General features: G+C 39.1%; 1 protein-coding gene across 1 annotated transcript in view; it reads left to right on the top strand.

Annotated features, from left to right (window-relative positions):
• Nucleotides 1–24,095, top strand: part of LOC150084690 (calmodulin-like) — a gene marked incomplete at its 5' end in the record, with an annotated part of 117,200 nt that overhangs the window by 18,424 nt on the left and 74,681 nt on the right. The window contains one exon of the mRNA XM_090376323.1: nt 23,480–23,586. Coding sequence (XP_090232449.1) covers nt 23,480–23,586 — 107 coding nt within the window. The remainder of the gene's footprint in view (nt 1–23,479; nt 23,587–24,095) is intronic.

Raw genomic sequence — 24,095 nt, 5'->3', positions numbered from 1 at the left:
TAGCCAATTCTCTTGGGGAAACATTCTCTAACATCTTCGTATTCCCCAGAGTTCCTGGTCCTGAAACATAAACTCGAAAACAGGCACTTAATTTTAAGTCTAAGAGCGTCTATCCCTACAACGGAGGCGTTCACTATGCAGGAACTGAAAAGAGCCCTCACTCTTTCCAAAGCAAGTGCTGTTGGACCAGATGGCATCCATTATGAAATGATTAAACATCTTTCACCAAAACCTATGGATTATCTGCTCTTTCTATATAACAGAATCTTTATTGAAGGGCAGTTTCCAGATTTCTGGCGCAAGGCAATCGTTCTTGCCTTTGCTAAGCCAGGAAAGGATCCAAAAGTCACTACCAATTATCGTCCCATTGCTCTGACTAGCTGTTTGTGCAAAATCCTGGAGAGAATGGTTAATTCTCGTTTAATATGGTACTGGGAATCAAATGACCTTCTCTCCAACATCCATTGCGGCTCCCGAAGGAACCGGTCCACTTTGGACCATCTTATTAGACTGGAAACATCCATCCGGGATGCTTTCCTGAAACGCGAACACTTGGTGTCAGTGTTCTTTGACATGGAGAAAGTGTATGATACAACTTGGAGATTTGGCATCTTAAAAGATTTGCATAGCCTAGGCCTTAGAGGGCATCTCCCCTTTTTCATTCAAAACTTTTTAGCCAATCGATCTTTCCAAGTTTGTGTGGAATCCTCACTCTCTCGTGAGGTATCAGTATTAAGTGTCACGCTTTTCCCCATCAAAATAAATTCTACCACAGAACAACTTCCTCCAACTGTAAACAGTGCCCTCTATGTTGATGACTTTAAGCATATTTTGTCAGTCATGCAACATGAGGGTTATTGAAAGACAACTGCAAAAAGCCATTGATTGCCTCAACTCCTGGGCACTTGCTAATGGCTTCAGGTTCTTGCAAAAGACCGTTTGCATACACTTTTGTCGTAAGTGTAATCTTCATCCTGAACCTGAATTAAGACTCGGACAAAATGCTATTCCAGTAGCAGCGCACACAAAATTATTGCGACTCATATTCGATAAAAAAACTGACCTTTCTGGATCACATCTGTCAACTCCGCACAAAGTGCACACGAGGGCTTAATATTCTCCACTCGCTCTCCTCTTGGGGAGCAGACTGATGCACCCTTCTACGGCTTTACCATGCACTTGTGCGATTCAAATTAGATTATGGGTCACAGGTATATGCCTCAGCCAGAGACAGTGTCCTTTTATCGATGGCTGGACCCTGTTCATCATCAGGCCCTCCTTATCGCTACTGGAACATATCGCACATCTCCTGTCCAGAGCCTGTACGTCGAAGCAAACGAACCACCGTTATTGTTCGACGTAAGCAGTTGTCTTTAAAGTACGCTTTAAAACTGAAATCCCTGCCAGACCATCCTACTTGGCTATCCGTTTTTGAGCCACGATGGGAAAATTTGTACAACACCCGTAAGACTGCCAACCGACCTTTTGATATTCATCTCCAAGAGCTACTCAAAGAACTTAATATCAAGGTAGACAAGGTTGCCCAAACACCAAAGCAACCCCTTCCACCCTGGCATGCTCATGTCCTGTGGCACGTATTCTATTCCACGAATCCTCTCAATGGCAGGATTCGTGGAATAGACAGACTACGAATAAATTATATCAAATAAAGCCTATAACTGAACCGTGGCAGTCTAGTCTGCGCAGGAATCGTAAGGATGAAGTTGTTCTTGCCTGGACCCACATATGACATAGTCATTTGACTCATTCGTTTGTTGAGGGCTAATGACCCTCCTTTGTGTGAGTCCTGTGGCACAATTTTAACTATCAGACACATTTTAATTGATTGTCCAGATTTTAGCAATATCCGTTTTACCGCTTTTAATCATCTGACTGAGCCGTATACGCTCAGTCAGATTTTATCCGACAATGACAGTGTCTGCTGTTTTTAGCTTTTTAAAATCAATAAACATTTTTGCTTGTATAAAAAATTTACATTTTTCTTTTATACCTTTTTATACATTTGTTATACATTTTGACATAGTGACCTAACTAATTAGGTCACTGAAAGTTTAAAATTTTTTATATGTGACCTGGTCTTGGCGCATTATAGCCTTAGTAGCTAATGCGCCAATAAAATCAAAACCAAACCAAACTTAGAACCGTGCTTGGGTTGGAGGCTGAGATGGCGAAAGAAGATATTTGTTGACATTGGACTTGAACTTCTGTAGACTGTAATTTTTAGGAAGTACGCATGAAGGAAGGTTGTTCCAGAAAACGGCAGTTAAATGAATAAACGAGGAAGATGAAAATTTGTTCTGTGAGTTTGAAGTTGGACAGTAAATGGATGTTGGCTGGTGGCGACACATTTGAACTGTTTTGAAAGAGAGAGCGGGAATTATAGAAGCCAGTTCAGAAGAACAGTGCCCATGGAAGTATCTGTAGAAGAGGCATGCAGCAGAAACAGTACGTCTATGAGACAGCGAGTAGAGAGACTCTGTTAGAAATGAATCATTAATTAACCTAACTGCCCTCTTCTGAATGGAATCAAGAAGCCTGAGAGAGGTTTTGAGGGTACCACCTGAGATGTGGGAACAATATTCCATGGCAGGGCAGATTTGCAATTTATACAGAGTGAGCAGCTGTTTAGAAGAAAAGTAACGCCAAGAGCAAAAGAGAAAACCAAATTTTTTAGATGCAGAGGAAGCAATATTCATAATGTGCTTGTGCCACGAGAGATTAGAAGTAAGGGTAATCCCCAAAAGAGATATACCATTTTGCCTAGAAATCGGAGTGTCACTAAAGATAAGCCTAGGAGCAGAAGAATCCTTTTTGCGAGATATAAGACAAGACTGAGTTTTAGAAGGATTGAAATCAACTAAGTTGTCTTTGCCCCACTGGAGAATTACCTGATGATCGGCATTTAAGGAATTGGTAGCAGATTTTTGAGAAGTTGAAGCTGATTGAACAGGGCAAGGTTTCTCAAAATGGAAAGTGGAATGTAACGTGCTATCATCGGCAAAACTATGGATAGGATTTCCAGTCAATGGAAGAAGGTCATTAATATACAAGAGGAAAAGAGTGGGGAAAAGAACTGAACCTTGGGTAGCACTGGCATTAGTGGAGAAGTTAGAAGACAGAGTGCCATCTCATCTACCATCACCCTCAGTGAGCGATCTGAGAGAAAACTGGATAACCAGTTACTAAAAACAGTTGGCAAACCATAAGATGGAAGCTTGTATAGAAGACCTTTATGCCAAACACGATCGAAAGCCTTTGAGATGTCAAGAGCAACTACTTGTGTTTCACTGAATCTTTCCATTGAATTAGTCCATAAATGGGAACATAAGCCAGAATATCATCAGTGGATTAACACTGACGGAATCCATACTGGCGATCGCCGATCAGACGGAAAGTTTCTAGGTAGTTTAAGAGTTGGCGGTTAATTGATTTCTCCATTACCTTAGAAAGAGTAGAAGTAATTGCAATGGGATGATAATTGGATGGGAGGGATTTGTCACCCTTTTTCAGGAACTATCTGGATATGGGCAAATTTCCAAGCAGAAGGAAAAACACCTTTGGAATAAGAAAGTGAAAAAAGGCGGCAAAGAATAGGAGTGAGTTCAGGAGCACAGGTTTTGAGAACAAGTGGAGAAATACCATCGGGACCTGGAGCTTTCTTAGCATCAAGATTCGTCAAAATCCTTCTGGCATCCTTTTGACGGAAGACCAGAGGAGGCATTAAATGGAGTGTGTTGGGAATGGTGGGAGGTGTTTTACCAAGACTCATTAATATATGAGTTGGAAGAAAAATGGGATGCTAGCAGGTCAGCTTTATCCTTGGCTGAAATGACAACAGAACCATCTGGTTTGGACAGAGGTGGGAGCAGAGATGGGCAAATGTTGCGGCCAATAGCTTTGGCAAGGGACCAGAATGCTCGACTACCATTAGGGCAAGAAGCAAGTTTTCTACTCTTAGCCTGTTCAAACTCTAGTTTGGACTGATTAATAACTGATTTACAATTGTTGCGAGCTTTGGTGTAGGCAGAAAATGAAACGGAAGAATTATAAACTATTACGATATGCAACATTCTTCTCCTGAACAGTCTTAGCACATTTATTGGAAAACCAAGGTTTAGATAAAGGACGAGATTTTAAAGTGGAGTGTGGGATAAAGGATTCCATTCCTGCAAGAATAATTTCACTGACACAATCTGAGCAAACGTTGACATCAGAAGTTTTGAAACAGTAATCCGACCAAGGAAAAGAAGAAAAGAAATTTTGCAGGTCGTCCCATTTTGCATTCTTGTAATGCCAAACAACACGAAGTTGGGAATAGCCATGAGATAAAGACTCCTTTGGAGAAGGGACAATTACCAAGTTGTGATCTGAAGTGCCTAAAGGACCTTTCACTTCAACTGTGTACTTAGAAGGGTTGTTTGTGAGAAAAAGATCAAGCGTATTGGCTGTATGATTAGGATTGTCCGGTATTCTTGTAGGTAAATGAACAATCTGTGCTAGGTCATTAGTAATTGCAAAAGCCTCAGCATCTCGACCTGCTGGTTCGGTGTGACTAGAAAACGGAAGCCAGCTGGAGTTGTGAACATTAAAATCACCAAGGAAAATTACCTCACTGTTAGGAAAGTTGGACTGGAGAAAGTCAAGTTGCAAAGTGAGGAAGTCAAAGAGTTCCAAGTGATTAGTGGAGTTGGGAGAACGGTAGAGACAACAGATGAATTTTACACAATGAGGTAGAGAGATTTTAAGCCTGAGAAGATCAAAGAGAGTAGATTCCAAATTGCCAAGTCTCTGACAGGGAATATCAGAACAGACATATGCCCAAGTACCACCTTTGAGGCGAAAGGAATCATACAGTGAATAATTTTGGCATCTGAGATGAGCAGTAGTTGAATCAACCAATAACTGAGATTCTGTCAGAAAAAGTTCATGGGGTTTGGCAGACTGCAAGTGGAAATGCACATCGTTAAGATTATAATTGAGACCACGTATATTTGTGAAATGAATTAGGAATTGTACACTGAAATAAAAAAAAAAAAATTCTACTTTTTGTAAAACTTTTATATTTAAATAAATGTTGAAAATATTATTAAAAAGGACAGTGTGGCAAAAAATTAAGTGCTTGCCTCTCATTTTAAAAACTGATCTACAGTGGGTCAAATTTTTGTTTCTTTGATTTTCTTGCAGATCCTTGTACAGTACCTCTTGTGCATCCAGAATAGTCAGCCATCATGTTAACATGCCGACGGGCTAGCCGAGTGGGTAAGGTACCTGCCCGGCAACCCAAAGGTCGCGGGTTCGATTCCCGCCTCGGGCTTGGATCAAAGTACTGCAAAAACCTTGGGAAGTGCAATATGGCCACAGAAGCCGATGCGCCAACAATTACCAAATCAAAAAAAAAAAAAAAAAAATCATGTTAACATTCCACTTCCCCTGGTATCCATAATCTCCATGTCTTTAATATCCTTGTGAAACCTCTCACCTTGTTCTTCACTAACATTTCCTAGATTTTCTGGGAAGTAGTCGATGTGGGAATGTGAAAAATGTACCTTGACACTCATGTTGCAGCATAGTTTCTTGAAGTTTGCAAACATTTTCAGCTATATTCTTGGAGTCTGGATCCTTGTTTCTTAAGTTCTCAACAACAGACTTGAAGCTAAATATGCCTGTTTTTTTCTTTTATTCATAGTTCCCTCAAAATCCTGGTCCCTCATCAGTTTATGAATTTGAGGTCCAACAAAAATATCTTATTTTAGCTTCTCTTCGGTGATCCGGTGGAAATTTAGTACAGACGTTTGAAGTAGATACCTTCCTGAGGTAAAGCTTTCATAACTGATGATCAAACTCAATTTGATGTTCAATGGTGGAAGGAGGACAGTTTTGTGGTCTACCAGTGGTTTATGAATATGTTCTTTGATTCACAACAAACTGCCCGTCTTTGGCCAGACCTTAGCATTCCAATGCTTACTCCTTGCATTGCCAGATTGCTATCCAAGTAACATCTCTATATCACTTTAAAGTCAGCACAGACCAATCATCCTTCCCACCTCTGACAGAACATATTACAATTGTATACATCACTGACAGCACAATTTGCACAGTACACTATTACAATTGTACACATCACTGACAGCATAATACACTCCGGTGTGCACAGATGGATCAAAAAGTGAGTCATGTCAGTGCGGCTGCAAATTTTCTCAATATCACTGTAGCTAAGGAACTTTCAGTTGAATGTAGCAGCTTCACTGCAGAACTATGCAATTATTATAGCTTTAAATTTTGAATGGGCAACAACCATATTGTTTGCTATCATATACATGGATTCAGTCCTACAATTCAAGTTATACAGTGAAAGAAAAAGCACACCAATCCATCACTTACAAATCTGGATATTCTAATCAGATTAAATGGAAATAGTCAGAGCATCACCTTCTGTTGTAGATTTAGCTGCTAGAATGTCAATCAACACTCGATCCTTCCTTCAGTATACCATTCTCAGATTACAAGTCTATCATTAAGCTGTGATGTGCAAGAAATCTGGGAAAGCCAACAAGTTATTCCTTATAAAGAAAGACCAGAAAGCATGATAACCCAGTATCAGAGATAACAGGCAAAAAAGTAATACTCGTTAGACTATAGATAGGACACCCACCTTACACATTTGCATCTGCTTAATGCCACCAATCCTCCAGAAACTATACACAATAGTTCAACATCTCCTTGTAGATTGTCCCTTTAAAGAACAGAGGCAGACAGGCCTTTGGCCTGTGTTCTACCATAAGTACACCTCTTACATTAGTCTCACTGTTAGCAGATACACTATATGTAGTCAAAATTTTTACCTCTCTCAAATGCATTAGATATTATGTACTATAAATATTAAGGGGGGGGGGAAATGCTTTTCAGTAAACTGTATGTCATTTCTCACCTGAGATTAGGTGCATTATGGCCTAACTGCTGTTATGGTCCTTGAGGTTGTCACAGACATTCTCTCAGATATGCCAGACAAGCTGTACTTGCTACCTGGGAGTCTAAAACGCTGATGGAACTGATATTCGGGTGACATTCAAGTCAAGTGGACCCAATTTCGGCGAAGTCCAGATGGTCTGTGACATCCGAATTCTCTGCTTGCACCTTCACATGGTGGAACTGTTAGTAATCGTGGGTATAACCTCCATGCAAAAGCACACGGTGGGTGACCACCCAGGTGTGAACCACTGTAAGCGGAGGTCGAGGTGTGGCGCCCACACCACATGGAGGAATGCCGCCCCTCTGTGTTACCAGGCAATACTAGGTGGTAGATGACTCATCAATCGGTGCAATACCACCGCTTTCTTATTGGAGGCTTGCAGTGGTGGAACCCATGTTTAGTCTCCAGAGCTAAGTTTCGGTCAACCCTTCCCCATCTTTTCCATCATGCAGTATGACTTTTGAGGTTATGATGAACATCGTGGCAAGATCCAATCATCCTTACATTTTGAGGGTACAGCTCTAAAATGATGTATGCAGGCTGGCTGCTAGTTAGTACACCGGACTGAATCTATTGATAACTCTTTAGGAGGCTTCCGGATCAGCTACCTCTACTCTGCCAGACAGTGACTGGAGGTAGTCAGAGTAGTGTGTATTCAGGGAGCATTGTCGAGGCCACGTTATGTCAAGAATCTGGGTATATTCTTACCATGTGTATGCCATGTCCAAAAATTTGATTACTTCACACAGCATGTCCCCCCCCCCCGAACTCTTTCTTACTATTGAATACACCATGAATTGTCAAACTAATAGAGTAAGCTTATCTGCGAAAAGATCTAAACCTCCAACACTTCCTAGTTCATTTCACAAATATAGGTGGTCTCAATTCTAATCTCAACGATGTCCATTTCCACATACAGTCTGCCAAACCCCATGTACTTTTCCTGACAATATCTCAGTCATCAGTTGATTCGACTACTGCTCATCTCGGTTGCCCAAACTATTCACTGATTCACTGTATGATTCCTTTCACCTCAAAGGTTTTTTTTTTTTTTTTTTTTCAGGAGCATTAGCAGCTAAGGCCATATTGCTCCAGGATATGCGGTGGTTATTCCCTGACCTTTCCTCATCCTCCGTATTTGGTGGTGACTGGCTGGAACCCCGGTCTAATCAAGAAGCGTGTGCTATGCACTGCTGCTCCATCCCACCTGGCTACGGAGGCACCTCACCTCAAAGGTGGTACTTGTGCATATGCCCGTTCTGATATTCCCTGTCAGAGACTTGGTAATTTGGAATCTCCTCTTTTCGATGTTCTCTGGCTTAAAATCTCTCTACCTCATTTCATTGTGTCAAATTCATATGTTGTCTCTACCGTTCTTCAAACTCCACTAATCACTTGGAGCTCTTTGACTTCCTCTCTTTGCAACTTGACTTTCTCCAGTCCAACTTTCCTAAAAGTGAGGTAATCTTCCTTGGTGATTTTAACGTTCACAACTCCAGCTGGCTTCCGTTTTATAGTCACACCGACCCAGCTGGTTGAGTTGCTGAGTCTTTTGCAATTACTAATGACCTTGCACAGATTGTTCATTTACCTACAAGAATACTGGACAATCCTAATCATCAGCCAACACGCTTGATCTTTTTCTCACAAACAACCCTTCTAAGTACACAGTAGTAGTGAGTGGTCCTTTAGGCACCTCAGATCAGAACTTGGTGATTGTCTCTTCTCCAATGGAGCCTTTATCTCATTGCTATTCCCAACCTCGTATTGTTTGACATTACAAGAATACAAAATGGGATGACCTGCAAGATTTCTTTTCCTTGGTCTGATTACTTCTGATGTCAATGTTTGCTCATATAGTGTCAGTGAAATTATTCTTGTAGGAATGGAATCTTTTATCCTACACTCCACTTTAAAATCTCGTGCTTTATCTAAACCTTGGTTTTCCAATAAATGTGCTAAGGCTGTTCAAGAGAAGAACGTTGCATATTGTAATTGGCTTGTTTCCAATTCTTTTTTCATTTTCTGCCTACACCAAAGCTCGCAACAATTGTAAAGCAGTTATTAATTAGTCAAAACTAGATTTTGAACAGGCTAAGAGTAGAATATTGCTTCTTGCTCTAATGGCAGCCGAGCATTCTGGTATCTTGCCAAAGCTATTTGGCTGCAACTTTTGCCCATCTCTGCTTCCACCTCTGTCAAAACCAGATGGTTCTGTTGTCACTTCAGCCAAGGATAAAGCTGACCTGCTAGCATCCCATTTTTCTTCCAACTCATGTATTAATGGTCTTGGTAAAACACCTCCCACCATTCCCAACACTTTCCAATCAATGTCTCCTATGGTCTTCCGTCAAAAGGATGTCAGAAAGATTTTGATGAATCTTGATGCTAAGAAAGCTCCAGGTCCCGATGGTATTTCTCCACTTGTTCTGAAAACCTGTGCTCCTGAACTTACTCCTATTCTTTGCTGCCTTTTTTCACTTCCTTATTCCAAAGGTGTTTTTCCTTCTGCTTGGAAATTTGCTCATATCCAGCTAGTTCCTAAAAAGGGTGACAAATCCCTCCCATCCAATTATCATCCCATTGCAATTACTTCTACTCTTTCTAAAGTAATGGAAAAATCAATTAACGGCCAACTCTTAAACTACCTAGAAACCTTCCGTCTGATCAATGATCGCCACTATGAATTCCGTCAGTGTCGATCCACTGGTGATATTCTGGCTTATGTTTCCCATTTATGGACTAATTCAATGGAAAGGTTTGGTGAAACACAAGTAGTTACTCTTGACATCTCAAAGGCTTTCGATCGTGTTTGGCATAAAGATCTTTTAAACAAGCTTCCATCTTATGGTTTGCCAACTGTTTTTAGTAATTGGTTATCCAGTTTTCTCTCTGATAGCTCACTGAGGGTGATGGTAGATGGCTCTCTGTCTTCTAACTTCTCCACTAATGCCGGGGTCCCCCAAGGTTCAGTTCTTTCCCCCACTCTTCCTCTTGTATATTAATTACCTTCATTGACTGGAAATCCTATCCATAGTTTTATCGATGATAGCGCATTGCATTCTACTTTCCATTCTGAGAAACTTTGCCCTGCTTAATCAGCTTCAACTTCTCGAATATCCGCTACCAATTCCTTAAATGATGATCTTCAGGTAATTCTCCAGTGGGGCAAAGACAACTTAGTTGATTTCAATCCTAAAACTCAGTCTTGTCGTATATCTCGCAAAAAGGATTCTTCTGATTCTATGCTTATCTTTGGTAACACTCCGATTTCTAGGCAAGTTGATATATCTCTTTTGGGGATTACCCTGACTTCTAATCTCACAAGCACATTATGAATATTGCTTCCTCTGCATCTAAAAAACTTGATTTTCTCTTTCGCTCTTGGCGTTACTTTTCTTCCAAACAGCTGTTCACTCTGTACAAATTGCAAATCCTCCCTACCATGGAATATTGTTTCCACATCTGTGGTGGCGATACCTCTCTCGGGCTTCTAGATTCCATTCAGAAGGCAGTAAGGTTAATTAATAACTCCTCTCTAACAGAGTCACTCCACTCACTGTCTCATAGACGTACTGTTTCTGCTGCATGCCTCTTCTACAGATGCTTCCATGGGCACTGTTCTGATTTGGCTTCTATAATTCCCGCTCTCTCTTTCAAAACAGTCCGAACACGTTCAGCCAACAGCCAACATCCATTTACTGTCCAACTTCAAACTCACAGAACCAACTTTTCATCTTCGTCGTTTATTCATTTAACCTCCACTTTCTGGAACACTTCCTTCATATGTATTTCCTGAAAATTAAAGCCTACAGAAGTTCAAGTCTAATGTCAACAAATATCTTGTTTCATCTTCTAAACCTCCAACCCAAGCATAGTACTAAGTTCTATAGGTTCTAATACCTCTCGTGTTTGAGGTTTTCATAAAAAAAAACAACAAAGAAACAGTGGCAACCAACCATGTTATTCATACTTCCAAGAGATCTACTCCTTTCTGAAAATAACACTTACAGACCTATATGGAGTACTCAAGATGTTGTGTTATTGCTATTTTATCCAGTATGATAATCACCCTTTTCTTTCTGGCAGAGTTCCTGTATGTTGTTGACAGAACACTTAACTTTTCTAGCAGCTTGTCTGCATTGCTCAGAGAACTTGTCAATTTCCCCGAACACAACTGACTGTACAATTAGGCCTCTTTCATTCACCACAACCACCTGATTGGTATGTTTTTATGGGATTACTGCTGCCCGTACATAGTGCCTTCCATTTATCAATATTAAACATCAGTTACTACTTCTCAGCTGATCTGCCTAATTTATCTAGGACTTGCTGCAGTAATATGCCTTTATTTTTGTCATTAACCATCGTGCCAACTGTAGTATCACCAGCAAACTTTGACAGTAAGCTTGTTATGCTTTCTTCAGTGTTAATAAATACTGTAGACAGTATTCTGCCATTTTTTTGGAAGAATAGTCTTCATTTGCCATTGCTCTGTTAAACTTTCAACAACTGTAAACATTATGGGACTGAGCACTGAACCTTGAGGGACTTTGTCAGTAATGTTAGTCGAAAGCAGTGCCCATTTATAACCCCCCTCTGTCTTCTGCCACTGTACCATCCCTTTATGCAGCAACTTCTAATGCCACACTGCTCCAATTTATACAGCAGTTTTTCTTGTGGGATGTCAAAAGCTTTGCTGAAATCTAAATATGATTGTTAAAATTATTTGCAATCAATTATTGTATTGTAGTAGCAAATCAGGTTGCCTTTCCCCCCGGAATAACAAACCCTTGCTTTGATTTCATTATAATTCCATTCCTGTTAAGAAGATCCTTTCCGTAATTCTTTTTAACCACTGATTTCATTATTTTGCCTGGAACAGAAGTCAGGCTTACAGGTCTATATTTGCTCATGTTTATTCCCTTTGATTAGTTGACACATTGACATACCTCTAATAATTCTGGCTGAGGGTTTGCTTACCTGTTTTTTGCTGCTACTTTTAATATAACTGGATAGATCCCATCTGTTACAGGTGCCTTGTTTACTTTTAGTTTCAGCAATTCCTCTTCTACTTCTCAGTTATTTGTAAAATTATAAGAGAAGTGTACCTCAGTATAGTACGTAGAACACTTCCATATGATACTCTACGTATTATCTTGAGATAAAATTCTTATTATTTTACAAATATTGATATCAATGTAGAACGTATTGAGCGTTACAGCTCTGGTTCATGCTATCTACTTCTCAGTTATAAAAAAAAAATCATTTAGGTTCCAATTATAACGTGGTGTATTGTTTATCTCATCCACAAAAACTCCATATGTGAATGTGTAGATGCAAATACAGTCGGACCTCTCTTTAACAAACTTCTACATAGTGAAGTTTTTTGATTTCTCCTTGGTCATTACATTTAAAATAGCTTCCATATAACAAAGAAAATTTCCATATAGCAAACTAATTTTGAGAGACCTGGGTATGCATTGTTCGCACCTCTGGCCTTTAGGCAATAGAGCTGATTCTGTAAAAAGAACAAATTAAGCGCTTAAAGGATTAAGAATTAATCACTTGAGCTTTTAATGGCTAAAGGGTTTAATTCTTAAAAGCATTCCAAAATTTAGTGTTGTCCGTAAAGCATTTACTATACTGATAAGTCGCGCTGGGAAACTGCTATCTATGTGTCCACAGCCATTGGCAAAGATTAAGGCATATTCCTGACACGGACATTGGCTCTGGACATTGGCCCTGTTTTATTTTGCAATCACCCTATTAGAGAATTAGGAGAGAGAGAGTGATTTTCCTTTATCCCGGAAATTCATCTGTTGTTTTGCAGAAATGAGTTGTCTATACTTTCACTAAATTTCACCAGTCTCTGTATGGTAGGTACAAATGGTCCGTAAATCAGTTTTGTTTGCTGCTGTGCAAGTAACCTTACAATGCCTAAGAGGAAATCCTCGAGTGTAGTGGAAAAAGTGGAAGTGCTTAATAGTGTAGATTGGGGCGTTAAAAAAAAAGAAATCTCTTTAAAATTCGGTATCCCTACAAGTAGTGTGTCAACCATTCTGAAAAACTGTTTTGATTCTCAAACTGTTTGTAGGACCCATTCGGAGGCGTGCAAAATAATGCATGACGGAAGATGTGGATGAAGTAGTTTTTAAGTGGGTGAAGTTGATTTGAGACCAAAACATGCCAATATCAGGGCCATTAATAAAAGAAAAGGCTACGGAGTACGCATCTTTTCTGGGGCATAGAACGTTCCAAGCCAGTTCTGGTTGGCTGGACAAATTTAAAAAGTGCCATGGCTTACTCAAATTATTTCTGGTGAAAGTGAGGTTGTAATTGAAGAAGACTGTACCCATTGGAAAGAAAGTTTTGAAAAAAAAAAAAATATATATATGAAGGATTAAGAGCCCAAAGACACATTCACCGTTGATGAAACAGGTCTATTTTTTAAATGTCTGCTGAACAGGACACTGACTTTTAATGTCAGTGTAGGTGATAAAAATAGTAAAGAAAGAATTAATCTTGTTTGGTGCAAATATGGCTGGTAATGAAAAACTGAAGCTTATGGTAATAAGCAAAAGTAAACAACCTCGATGTTTCAAAGGAGTAAGGTCGTTAGAGTTAGAACTACAACAAAAAATCTGGGATAAAAAGTGGATTTTAAATTTCGATAGAAAGATGATGAAATAAAACAGAAAAATTGCGTTGATTGCCAACAGCTGCCCTGCCCACCTTCACTCGGTAATTTTGAAACTTACAAGTGCTTGTTTTCTTCCTTCCGAATACCTCATCTCAACTGCAGTCAATGGACCAAGGTATCAAGAATTTGAAAATGCACTACTGAAGGCACATACTGAGAATAGAAACCAACCAACCTATAGATTCTGTTATAGATTTGTGGATGTGTATATCAGAGTGGGCAAAAGTGTGGAGTCAAGTGGTTGTTCTCTGAGTCAGTCGTATGAAATGTACTGCTTGTTCGTTTGTAGAGCTGTCTGGAATGGGATGTGATGCCAAGGGTAATGGGTGCTTGAGGTAAAAAGTGTGAGGATATTAGGTGGCAATCCAGCATTGTTTTGGGCCTTTATGAGAGCTTGAAGAACAGGGTGAATGCTATTGAAGGATTTAAATTGGGGACCCATCAAGTTCTCAAATGCTCCCATCACTGCCAGAACTTGCATTTGATCATCCGGCAACAGTGGCGAATTCCAAAGCAGTATGCGCCGATCCCACAGTAAGTAGTTGTTGATGACTGTACTGTCAGAGAAATGCTGGTCAAGTCATCAAATGCGGACATCTTAGGGATATCAGAAATTTAGTGTCACTTCGATATAAGGAATGCAGAATTTGAATATGGGAAGTACAATGTGTACAAAGACAGATAGGATAGGAGGGGGTATTAGAGGTAGTGGGAGTGCTCTAAGAAGCATGTAAAATCTAAGGCAGTGTAGCCAGTTGACATGGGTGGCTAGTGCAGTGTTTGTTTCAGTTTGGGGTGACATAAGCATTGGGAATGCAAAATTGAGAGTAGGAGTGTTATAGGACTGACTGTGATGAGTTCTGTGCATACTCTGTAGGTCAGCTAAACCTTCAGTTGGTATAAAATTATCATTAATTCCAGGTATGAAGATAAGGAGTTGGGCTGTCATTTGCATCAGTATTGTCATCCAGTGCCACATCAAAATATTTCATTCGTTTTTATGATTTCCAAAAATAATTAAATTCATCTGCCGTGCATTGTGTATTCTGTCCTCCAGTCGATTAGCCTATTTTGCTGGATGAGAAACTTTAAAAAAGTTACGGGGGGGGAGACTTTGCTATCTACGCCTGAGTCCGACTAACTCAGCCACGTAGTGAAAGTCGAGCTCGTGCTTGCATCGTTGTACACGCAGTGGGGTGAATCTCTAAAAACACTGTTTTAGTTCTTTCTGCGTGGGCCATATAAAATTAATCGCGGCCCGTAGGTTGGACACCACTGCCCTAGGTAAAGGAATGGTTGAGTGGTAGAAGACAGAGTAGTAATCAGTGGACTCAGCTCTTTGTTGAACTAGTGTTATTAGTAAAGTCCCTCAGAGTGAAGCCCTCCCTCAGCATAAGACCAACTCTTTTGAAGTAAGGTAGGACTGAGTTTTAGGAGTGAAGTTTTCTTTACCCTATTGGAGAGGTACTTCGAGATTGACATTTAAAGAATTGGGTGGTGGATATTTGAGAAGTTGAAGCTGTTTGTGCATAGTAAACTTTCTTTTACGGATTGAAATCTTTTACAGATTGAATTTTTGATGTGTTTACGAAAATGTTTTATCTAATGTAATCGTTAGCATGAGAATGAATAGCAAAACAGCATTAAAACGTTTCCAACGCTGACTTGAGAAATTTTCCCACTCTCAGTAAATTTTCTCCTACGCTAATTTAATTGCAGTCCAGTGACTTATGTAGTTCAGAGATCAACATTTGAAAAAAATAATCAAGTTAAGGAATATGCAGTATCGCTTGTAAATCTGTCTTATTTGCATTTATCCAAAGTCTACTTATTATCAGTACAGTGTTTGACATTGTCCATAACTGACAGTTTACTCGAACGTTATATCATAATTAATTCAATGCATTTACAATTTTGAAGAGTTAATATTGGCAGATAAGAATGAAAAAGCAGCAACAACTGGATGTGTGGTATGAAGACTACAAAGGTAAGAAAAAAGATTGAGTTTGAAAATTAAATTAGATGTTTTGGAGCAAATCGATTCTGGTTAACAACAAGTGGATGTGTGCAATAATTTAGGACTGGTAGGTTCAACTTTAAGAACAATTTTTATGAAAGAAAAAGTGATTAGCCTATATGAAGATCTGAAGAAAGCTCACCTCAGAAAAAATTTGGAACCATTTAACATTAGTAAGGGCTGGTTTGGTAGATTTAAGAAGTGCTATAACCTACATATAGCAATCCAAGGAGAAGCCACAAGTGCAGATCAGGAAGGAACTAAAACTTTCAAAAAAGAACTTGTTAAAATTATTGAAGAGGGGTGTTATACTGCTCAATATGGTTTTAATATAGATGAAACAGGACTTTTTTGGAAATGAATGCCTAAAAGAAATTTCATTTCGAAAAAAGAAAAAAAAAACATGACAGGCTTCAAAGCGGCTAAGCATCGGTTACTTTATTGTTGGGTGGTAATGCTATGGGGGATTTCAAATTAAAACAAACCCCTTTTAGTTTACCATTTGGAAAATCCAAGGGCTTTTAAATGTTTCACTAAATCAAGCCAACCTGTAATTTGGAAGGCTAATAAAAAAGCTTGGATAACCAGGTCTCTTTTCATTGAGTGGTACAGTCAATTCTGCTATAACGTGGTACATGTGTTCCACGTTATAGCAGAACTGACGTTAAAAATCTCTGTGTTATGGTATTTTGTGCATTAAAAACAACAGGGCTTATGGGGAAAAATAGGGATGGGGCAGAGCACTCAAAAAAATTCAGTCTGGTAAGTAAAACAAAAGTTAGAAACCAAATAAAATAGCTAACATGGGTTTAAACATCTTAAATTTTTAATAAATAAATATTACAGTAAATATAGCACTTTACCTTGACAAGATATGAAGCTTGTTTGATTGAAATTTCTTTTCACTAACATTTTTCTTTTTTTTTTGTAAAATTTAAAACAGTAAAAAAGACTTTACTGTTTTAAATTAGTAACGATGAACACAGGATACACAAATTGCACAAGCAAGACAAGTTTACAAAGCTTAAAAAATAGGACTGAAGAGAATATATTGAAAATTTGTTTTTTATATGATTGAGGATTTCATGGAAGGAGAACCACATTTCACCCTAATAATGTAAAAACCCACAGAATTCCAGCTAACAGTTATCACAAATGCAGTAAGATTGAGTTTACTACTTGTTTATAATCTGATTACACTAACTGAAAAGCCCAATAAACTGGAAACTGCAAATTGTTTTTGTTGTTTTATGGTAGAAATGTACTCTGCTCACCCTATCAAACAGAAAAATGTGACTTCTGAAAACATGAGTCGGCCTACAATATCATGTGCTATCTTGTGAATTAAGTGAATGACAATGATGTGTCTCCAACCAATACAACTACAGTAAATGGGAAATATAACTGTCACACATTTGGCCATTGACATTTTTAAAGCTTTGTGAACTTGTATGTATTGCTGTGCAAGTTGCTACGTTCAGCTTGATGCCAAGTTTTGCGTTCATCCGGTGTTACTCGCAGACGAAATTAATTGTGTATGAGCCAAGACGAAAATTGCGTTATACTCACATTGTTCCCTAATATATCAATCATGTTGAAGCAAATTTGTTTCCAAATGTGTGTTATAGCACAACTGACTGTACTCTGAATTCTTCTGTCCTGCAGTGGAAAGATATTGTGCGAAAAATAACCTTGATTACAAAGCAGTTCTGATCATGGACAATATGCGAGGACATTCAAGCAGAGAAAGCTTAGAAGACTTGAACAATCATATAAAAATTTTTTTATATGCCTCCAAACACTACATCTCTGATCCAACCAATGGTCCAAGATGTTATTGACACATTTAAAGCATACTGCATAAGAACACCTTTTCCTAAGCTATTAAAGCCATCAACATTGGTGAAAATGTACTGAGCCTAAAGGAATTTTGGAAATCCTACAACATTAAAACTAACATCTAAAATATTTCAAGTGCTTGGGATGAAGTGACTCAGAAAACCATGAATGGAGTGTGGAGGAAAGTTTAGAAGGATTGCATAAAAGATTCTCAAGAACCTGATGATTCATTTGAGAACATTAAAGCATAAATTGTTGCGCTCAGAAAAGAAGGATTGGACAAAATTATGACATTGTACAAAAGATGATCGACAATGACAGGGATGGCCTCTCTAATGAAGAACTCGTGGAAATGACAAAAGAATAAGAGCATGCAATTGAGGGAGATGAAGATCAAAATAGCCCCGGGGCTCACATCTGGTGAGTATGGGCTTGGAAAACCCAGGGTCCTGATCCTTGTACCATATGGCTAATAATAATTTTAGCATTAAATCAGCTCACACCGACCATAAGAATAAGTATTTACTGTAACTAAAATATTTATTTACATATTAAAATAAAATAAATATTTACAAAAACTGCTATTATATTAAATTAAATTATATACATGCAAAAACATTAAAACTGTGATAAAATCCTTGAGATAAAATACACTAAAATAAACCGGATTAAAAGCGATAAAAACGATAAAAATCTCTGGAGCTTTCGGAAGCTTCTGCTCCCTTCCTCAGCAGTAACAAAACTTCCTGCAGCACATCCATATATGGCTAATAATAATAACTACATATGAAGAACCGATAAAGTCGCTGACTGCAAAAGGGCTTAGTGAAGCTTTCGAACACCGAAAAAATGTGTGATTACAAAGGGTACTAGGAAAGTTTTGCAATACAGCTTTGTTTATTTAATTTTTTCAAAGTAATTTCCTCTACATTCAATACACCTCTCCATCCTCCGAAACCAATCTTTAAACCAGTTCTGCCAAGTTTCACTAGGGAGTAAAGCACACTCGTTGTCCCAAGCCCGTAGAAGGTCCTCATCACTGGAAAACCGCCTCCCTTTTAGCTTCATTTTCACATGCGGGAACAGTGCAAAGTCGCAGGGAGCAAGGTTTGGACTGTAGGGAGGGTGCTCGAGAAGTTTCAGTCCTGTCGTGATCAAATATTTGGTGCAGGCTTTGGCGCAGTGAGCTGCAGCATTATCGTGATGGAGGTACCAGGTGTCCGTTCTTGACTTTGGCCGCAGGTTCTTCATAGATCCAATGACTTTAGGCAGGCATTGTTCAGTATACCACTTAGCTGTGACTGTCTTCTGCGTGTCCAAAACGACACGTTCCACAATTCCACTCGATTTGAAAAATACAGCTATCATTTTCTTCTTTACAGATCGGGATTTTCTGACAATTACGGGTGTGTTGTCATCATCAAAGACCCAAACTTTGTTTTGAGCCTTGGTCAGCAGATCGTAATAGTACAGCCAAGTCTCGTCACCTGTCACGATGTTGTTCACATACCGAGATTGTCCCTTATCAAACTTTTTTAACATCTCCCGGCACCAAGTCACACGTCGTGTCATCTGCTCTTCAGTCAGTTGATGCGGCACCCAGAGAGAACAAAGTTTCTTCACGTGCAAATGATCTTGCAGAATCTAACGAATTGCTGGTGCATTTAGGCCCAAAGTATCCTCTATCTGTTGGTAGGTCACCCGCCTGTTTTCGTCAAGCATTTTCCTCACAGCAGTAACGTTTTCCTCCGTAACTGACGTTCGTGGCCTTCCCGGCCTCTCAGAATCCTCGAGAGTGAAATTTCCCCTTTGGAATTCTCTATACCACCTGAATATCATTGTACGATGTGGACAATCATCATCTAGTGCAAGAGTCATTTCTTCTAAGCACTGGTCTATGGTTAAACCACGCACGAAATTATACCGCAAAACTGTCCTTATCTCATTTCGTGACCACGATGCAATCGCAATCACTTTACACTCTCACTACTAATGAATAACTGAGCCCATCGACTTGGCGCGGCGGCTACTATGCACGTATGAACATGTCTCAACATGCAGCAACAAGCAGCTTCCTGTGATTCATTGTTGCGTCATATTGCAAAACTTTCCTAGCACCCTTTGTATTTCTAGGAGAATGACCCTGACATGGAACGAAGTTCCAAGGTAATAAGAAATTTAAAGAAAGAAATGAATCCCTACATGATTTTGTGCAATGAGAGGAAGAGGGACATAGCACAACCCAAAATCGACACTTTTTTTTTTTCAGTCCAAAAAAACTGATTAATAAATTTATGATTTTAATTGGCATTTGAAGTTTAATTTTGATATATGATGTAGGTAGTTACCACATAATTATATACATATCTAATATAAAATATTTTATATGTAAAAATTTTTGAATATTAAAATATTTTGACCAACACTTGTGTGCCTTTTCACTACTGTTTATTGTTGATTAAGAAATATCATATGGCATAGACTGCAACTGACAAATATATATGTTACCTTATGAGAATACCATGCTTGCTTAGTGCTGATTCACTCAGCGCTTTCGGGAATGAATTATTAGCTTTAAGCTTTGTACTGTATTAAATTTTTATTTATCACACTTCGGCAATAAAAAGTCAATTAGAATATTAATATTTTGTGTATTCATAAAATAATTTACAAATTTGTAGAAAGGTGTTGTGTGGAAACAACTGTTGGCAGGGGCGATAAGAATTAAATCCCTCTCATTCTGCAAAATCAGAAAAAAAAATGCTGCCAAAACTAAAATCAGCATTCATAGTGATGGTTGGACTGTGTCCACCCTCATCTTCATCCTCAGTTTCCAGAGCAAACTTCATGCTCTAAATACACATTATTTTTTCTTAATTGTATATACTGTATTATTTTATATTTTTGCATACCTTGCTTCTTTATATCTTTTTGCTTGGCACATGGTGTAAGTTACCCATGTGACATTTAAATCATATCAAATCTTTATCCATATTTTTAGCCTTATTACCTCAAAGGAGTCTGGATATAAACAATGAAAAATGAAAATGCAGGCATATTTTGTTATGTATGGCCATAAGCTATTTAAAGTCTACAGTAATTTTGAATTTATTGTGATGAATGAAAACCTAAAAAAGTTAGCATGCATTTTTAGCAACTTTTAATGGTATTTTTCTTTATTTTTTGTGTTTATTCAGTTTATAATTCTGACAGTGGTACTATTATGCTATATAATAATAACAATAAAATAAGCAGTAATTTGGAAATTGAAAAAGGATGCCCCCCGCCACTTTTCATGTCTCTCAATTCCATATTGAGCAGCTAAAATAATAGTACTAATAGTACCTTTTTAGGTGCATGTATGCAGTTTATAAAGATAGCAGTAGTAGAGTAGTGTTGTGTGGAATTCAGTTTACAAGATAAAACTACAATGCATAAGTTAGAGGGAAAAAATAAAAAGTTACTTTATGGGTTAATATTTTAAATTTTGTATTATTTAAATGGAACTGCACCCAACCCTTAAAACTGCAACATTACTGAAGACCCAGTGCATGATGTGGGTACATGACCCAGATGCAGGACTAATATTAGCAACACCCCCTTGTGTAGGAATGTGCTGGTCTGTGAAGCTGGTGAAGGTTAAAAGTTAGGAACAGCCTCATGATATTATAGTTTGCATACATTGCAAACTATAAGAGTACAAGACATGCAAGTACCAGTATCTCAACAACATTCAACATGGTTAAGTGCTCCCATTCTGTGGTGTCATGAGTTTTCCATGACTGGCTCAGTAGGCCTGGAACAACCAGCCAAAGTCATACGTAGGACAGCCATATGTATTTGAGCATAGATATAGCAGTGTCCTAGCTAACCACCCAGTATAACAGGAATAGCGAGACCAATATCTGCTTGGTATTGGTCTTGCTATCCCATGCTCACTGTGAGACAAACTGCATCTTGCATGGTCATGTCAGCACCAACACTTGACCACTGACATGTGGAAATCTGTTGCCTGGTATGGTTAATCTTGTTTTCAACTCTATGCTGATGGGCATATCTGCATTTGGAGAAAGCAACGAGACTATGGCACCTGGATGACTGTTGCTGTGTGGCAGGCTGGAGGCAGCGTTATGGTTTGGGAACTTTATGGCATGCCCTGGATCTTCTGTTCATCTTTAATCAGTGGCTTGATGGAAATGCCTACCTTTCTATTGTAACTGATCAAGTACATCCTTTTGTAATGTCATTATATTGAGACAACTCTGGCATCTATCAAAAATAGAACACACTATGCCACGAGGCCCGGCAGGTTGCTGACTTTCCCAACTCACTCAGTCTCAACACAATTTTTGGGACATACTGAAAAAGGATGTTTTGATGTTACAACCATGTACTTGACAATGTATGGGCATTATCTGACACTGTGCAAATGCATGGGTAACACTACCACAGGACACCAGCAACACCTTCTGGAGTCCCTGCCGTATGAGCAAAAAAGGTGCCCCCTCCCTAAGTATTAGGTAAGTGTTGCTAATGCAAAGTCAACTGTGTGTATTTTTACATGACATGTGATGTAAGCAAAATTTGCACAACAGCAACCTAAAAAAAAAATCTACCTCTACAACATTTGGTGAAATTTTATTTGAACAGTTGATTACTCCAACAGTTGAATGCTAATTTTTATATATTTATTTTGCAACCATCCCTTTCTGAGTTACATTACACTGAGTGGACAGAAATCATGGGATACCTACCTAGTAATGGATAGGCCCACCTTTTGTCTGGATACGGGCAGTCACATGGCAAGGCATTGAGTCCAGTAGTTCACAAAAGCATTGCACAGGTATTTCCATCCGTGCTTGCTGTACTGCTGTCCATAATTCCGTCAATTAATGGGTGGAGACTTTCCACAGCATCCCAAAGATTCTCCACAGGGTTCATGTCCAGTGAATGAGGAGCCCATTCCATGGTTGTAAAATCTGTGGAATGCTCTTAGAACCATGTTCTAGTCACTGCGGCTCTGTGGGGAGGTGCATTGTCCTGCTGGAAGAGTCCATTGCTCTGTGGGTGCACCATGACCATGAAGGGATGCAGATGGTCTGCAAGGGTGGATACGTAACCTAGACCATTGTACAATTACTGTACAATGGTCTAGGTTAGTACAATAGGTTAGTATCAGGACCCTGGGTTTGCCAAGCCCATACTCACCAGATGTGAGCCCCGGGGCTATTTTGATCTTCATCTCCCTCAATTGCATGCTCTTATTCTTTTGTAATTTCCACGAGTTCTTCATTAGAGAGGCCATCCCTGTCATTGTCGATCATCTTTTGTGTAGGTTATCCTACAACTAGGATAGTACAATTTCTGTACCAGAGGTCCCAACGTGTGCCAGTTAAACGCACCCCAGACCATTGCCGACTGTCCACCAGCCCGAACAGTTCCTTGTTGACATTACGGTTGCAAAACTTTGTGCGGTTTCTGCTAGATACACACCCTTCCATCCGCTCGAAATAACTGGAAACGGTACTCATCATCCCAGGAGACCCGTCTCTAATCATCCAAGGTCCAGTGCCGATGTTCTTTCACCCAGTTGAGGCATGGTGTTAGCAGTGGAACTCTGGTGGGTTGGCAGCTCCCATAACCTATTGAAGCTAATGATCTCTGTGGTCTTGGTGGAGACGTTTCTGGTACCTCCCTCGTTGAAGTCAGTGGTGGGGGGGGTGACAATATCACGTTGCCCAGGAACCAGGTATCCCATGAATTCCGTCCTTTTGGTTTAGTGTCCCCCACTCCCCTGTGTGTTTCTTATGAGAAAAGGTAAATGTATTCAGTTTGCTTAACCCTTATAAAGTTTTATACACTTAAATTAGGTTACCATTTAGATGCTTTGTTTCTAGAGACTAGTATATGAACCTGCATTCTTTCTTAGGTAGAATATCTTTCTGTGCCTCTGAATCTTGTTTCTTCTCTGCACCCTTTCCACAGATCTACATCCTTCCTAAATTGAGGTTTCCAAACCGGTATTCAGTATTTCAGGTATGGCCTCACCATTGCTGTATATAATGGGATAATTACCTCTGTCTCTGCTGCCAAATTACTTGTGTATATATATATCATTGAAAGAACTGCATGGTCTGTTCTAGCAGATTGTTGCACTGCTTAGAGAATGTCGTGGGGTACACAGTACCTCCAGATTCTTGTTCATGCTCCATTACTTTGAATTTGGTACCATCCAGACAATATATTATTTGCAGAATACTGCTACCCAAATGTAGTCCTTTGCATTTATCATTGTTAAACTTCAATTGCCATTTTCTGAGTTTGTCTAGATCCTACTGAAGTAGCATACTTTACCATCATTTTCCAACACCCCCCCCCCCCCCCATTATCATCAGCAATTCTAGCCCAACTTGAAATACCTGCATAAATTTTCATTAGTAAATATTACACACATGGTCCCCAACATTGAGTGCAGAACCCTTATCAACGTTATATTAGCCAACCAGATTTGAGAGATGATTTCCCTTTAATATATCTGTGCTGTT

The sequence above is a fragment of the Mastigoproctus giganteus genome, chromosome 6, assembly GCF_048544385.1.
Source record: "Mastigoproctus giganteus isolate SK-2022 chromosome 6, ASM4854438v1, whole genome shotgun sequence".
NCBI lineage: Eukaryota > Metazoa > Arthropoda > Arachnida > Uropygi > Thelyphonidae > Mastigoproctus > Mastigoproctus giganteus.
The sequence above is the reverse complement of the archived record's forward strand: the minus strand, read 5'-3'. Positions and strand labels throughout refer to the sequence as shown.